Genomic DNA, 2,500 nt, shown 5'->3' with positions numbered 1-2,500 from the left:
AGCCAAGAACCAAGAATCACGAACCAAGTACTTTTAGCCAAGAACCAAGAATCACGAACCAAGTACCATTAGCCAAGCACCAAGAATCACGAACCGAAAACCGTTAGCCAAGCACCAAGAATCAAGGACCAAAAATCACGAACCAAGTACCGTTAGCCAAGAACCAAGAATCACGAACCAAGTACTTTTAGCCAAGAACCAAGAATCACGAACCAAGTACCATTAGCCAAGCACCAAGAATCACGAACCGAAAACCGTTAGCCAAGCACCAAGAATCAAGGACCAAAAATCACGAACCAAGTACCGTTAGCCAAGAACCAAGAATCACGAACCAAGTACTTTTAGCCAAGAACCAAGAATCACGAACCAAGTACCATTAGCCAAGCACCAAGAATCACGAACCGAAAACCGTTAGCCAAGCACCAAGAATCAAGGACCAAAAATCACGAACCAAGTACCGTTAGCCAAGAACCAAGAATCACGAACCAAGTGCCATTAGCCAAGCACCAAGAATCATGAACCAAAAATCACGAACCGAAAACCGTTAGCCAAGAAACAAGAATCACAAACCAAAAATCACGAACCAAGTACCGTCAAGTACCGTTATTCAAGAACCAAGACTCACGAACCGAAAAATCACGAACCACGAACCTTTAGCCACGAACCAAGAACAGCGAACCAAGAACCACGACCCAGGACCTAGCTGAAGGCGGGCGAGGGTCGACCTAGATTTTTGCGGTTCATTTGGCCCATTATCTTGGGATATCAATTATGGTCGACTGGCTTTAACCTCCGTGAAATAAATGTCGGGAGAGACTTAACTAATCTTTCTTTCTGGATATTCTTTTTTTTTTTTTTTCTTTTTGTCGTGAAAAGAGGAGGAGGAAGAGGAGGAAGGGTTATATGTACTTTGTGCCTTGTAATGTGTAGCTTTCATTTCTTTACATCGATTTCCTTTTACCGTTTTCTCTCCCTTGGTGTCTACTCTTCTCTATTTCTATCTCTCTATACATGTATACATACGTACATATATGTGTGTGTGTGTGTGTGTGTGTGTGTGTGTGTGTGTGTGTGTGTGTGTGTGTGTGTGTGTGCGTGCGTGTGTGTGTGTGTGTGTGTGTGTGTGTGTGTGTGTGTGTGTGTGTGTGTGTGTGTGTGTGTGTGTGTGTGTGTGTGTGTGTGTGTGTGTGTATGTATGTATGTATGTATGTATGTGTGTGTGTGTGTGTGTGTGTGTGTGTGTGGGCGTGTGTGTGTGCGTGTGTGTGTGTGTGTGTGTGTGTGTGTGTGTGTGTGTGTGTGTGTGTGTGTGTGTGTGTGTGTGTGTGTGTGTATGTGTATGTGTGTGTGTGTGTGTGTGTGTGTGTGTCTATCTGTGTGTGTGCCTGTATTTCAAATATTTCATAGGCACACATTTCGTTTTCAATGCTACATAAACATAAAAGATAAATCAGAAAACGCCAGTGCGAAAACAAACCAAAAGCAAGGCAACTACACGATATAAAATAAAAGTGAAGGAGGAAAAAGAAAAGAAAAACAAAACTTACACAATAAAGACCGCACCCATAATGAGGGAAATGCATTTTACGTTAAACGGGATTACACCGTAAACGATGTAATAGCTTTATGGTTGTTGAGCTCGTTGTTTCGCCAGTAGTTGTACGGGGATTCTAAAAGAGGATCAGGACGAGTGTATTGGGTGTAGTGGAAAAAAATATCTTAAATCGTTGTTAGTGAAGGGTTGGTTATTTGTGTGTGCGTGCCCGGGGATGTCAGAGAAAGACGGTCTCCTCTGAGGTAGGTCAGTTCTCACAGATTTACCCATATGTTCAAGTACTCAGTGTTTCAGCCAACGCGAAGGTTGCCTCAAATACCTGGCGTTACATCTAGGACAGCTAAATAGCTATACCATATATGAACGTAGAATTGGGAGCAGAGACGTTTTCTTATTTTAAAAAGTGTTGATATTAAAACAATGTTGAACTTAATTTTGGGGAACGAATGTCTTACGGCGTCTTCTCTATGCCCATAAACGTTAATCCAGCATTAAAGCTTAATCCAGATATCTAATACGCATGCGCAATGGCAGCGTCCAGGATTAACTTTTAATTCACCTTCCGGACCAGGCTTTACATTTGAGCTCAAATTAAAATTTTAACACATGCGAAGAACGAGCTAGTTAATTCCACCAATCATGTATTGATACGTAATGATATTGTCATCCGCTCCATAGAATAGATGGAGTTGAGTAACTTAATGCATTTGTTTTTCCTAGGGAAATGTAGAATTCTGGTGGGCTGACACCAGAGAGTCCTGTAAAGATATGATTTGGGTATCTGTTATTTTCATTTTTTTTGCCAAATGAGATACCAGCTATAAAGAGATGATAAAAGTTGTTTTGAAAAGGATGATAATACTATCTGTTTTATACTTTTGATGTGAGAATCTTAGATAATAATTCCCCAATGTGGGAATGTGGGTTTTCTATAAACTATTGTAC

General features: G+C 41.0%; 1 protein-coding gene across 1 annotated transcript in view; it reads left to right on the top strand.

Annotated features, from left to right (window-relative positions):
* Nucleotides 1–707, top strand: part of LOC125037879 (DNA-directed RNA polymerase II subunit RPB1-like) — a 3,243-nt gene extending 2,536 nt beyond the window's left edge. The window contains exons 7-9 of the mRNA XM_047631119.1: nt 38–181; nt 346–459; nt 549–707. Coding sequence (XP_047487075.1) covers nt 38–181; nt 346–459; nt 549–707 — 417 coding nt within the window. The remainder of the gene's footprint in view (nt 1–37; nt 182–345; nt 460–548) is intronic.
* The last annotated feature ends 1,793 nt before the right edge of the window (nt 708–2,500 follow it).

Source organism: Penaeus chinensis, chromosome 24, assembly GCF_019202785.1.
Source record: "Penaeus chinensis breed Huanghai No. 1 chromosome 24, ASM1920278v2, whole genome shotgun sequence".
NCBI lineage: Eukaryota > Metazoa > Arthropoda > Malacostraca > Decapoda > Penaeidae > Penaeus > Penaeus chinensis.
This window is presented reverse-complemented; position numbering and strand designations above follow the sequence as displayed.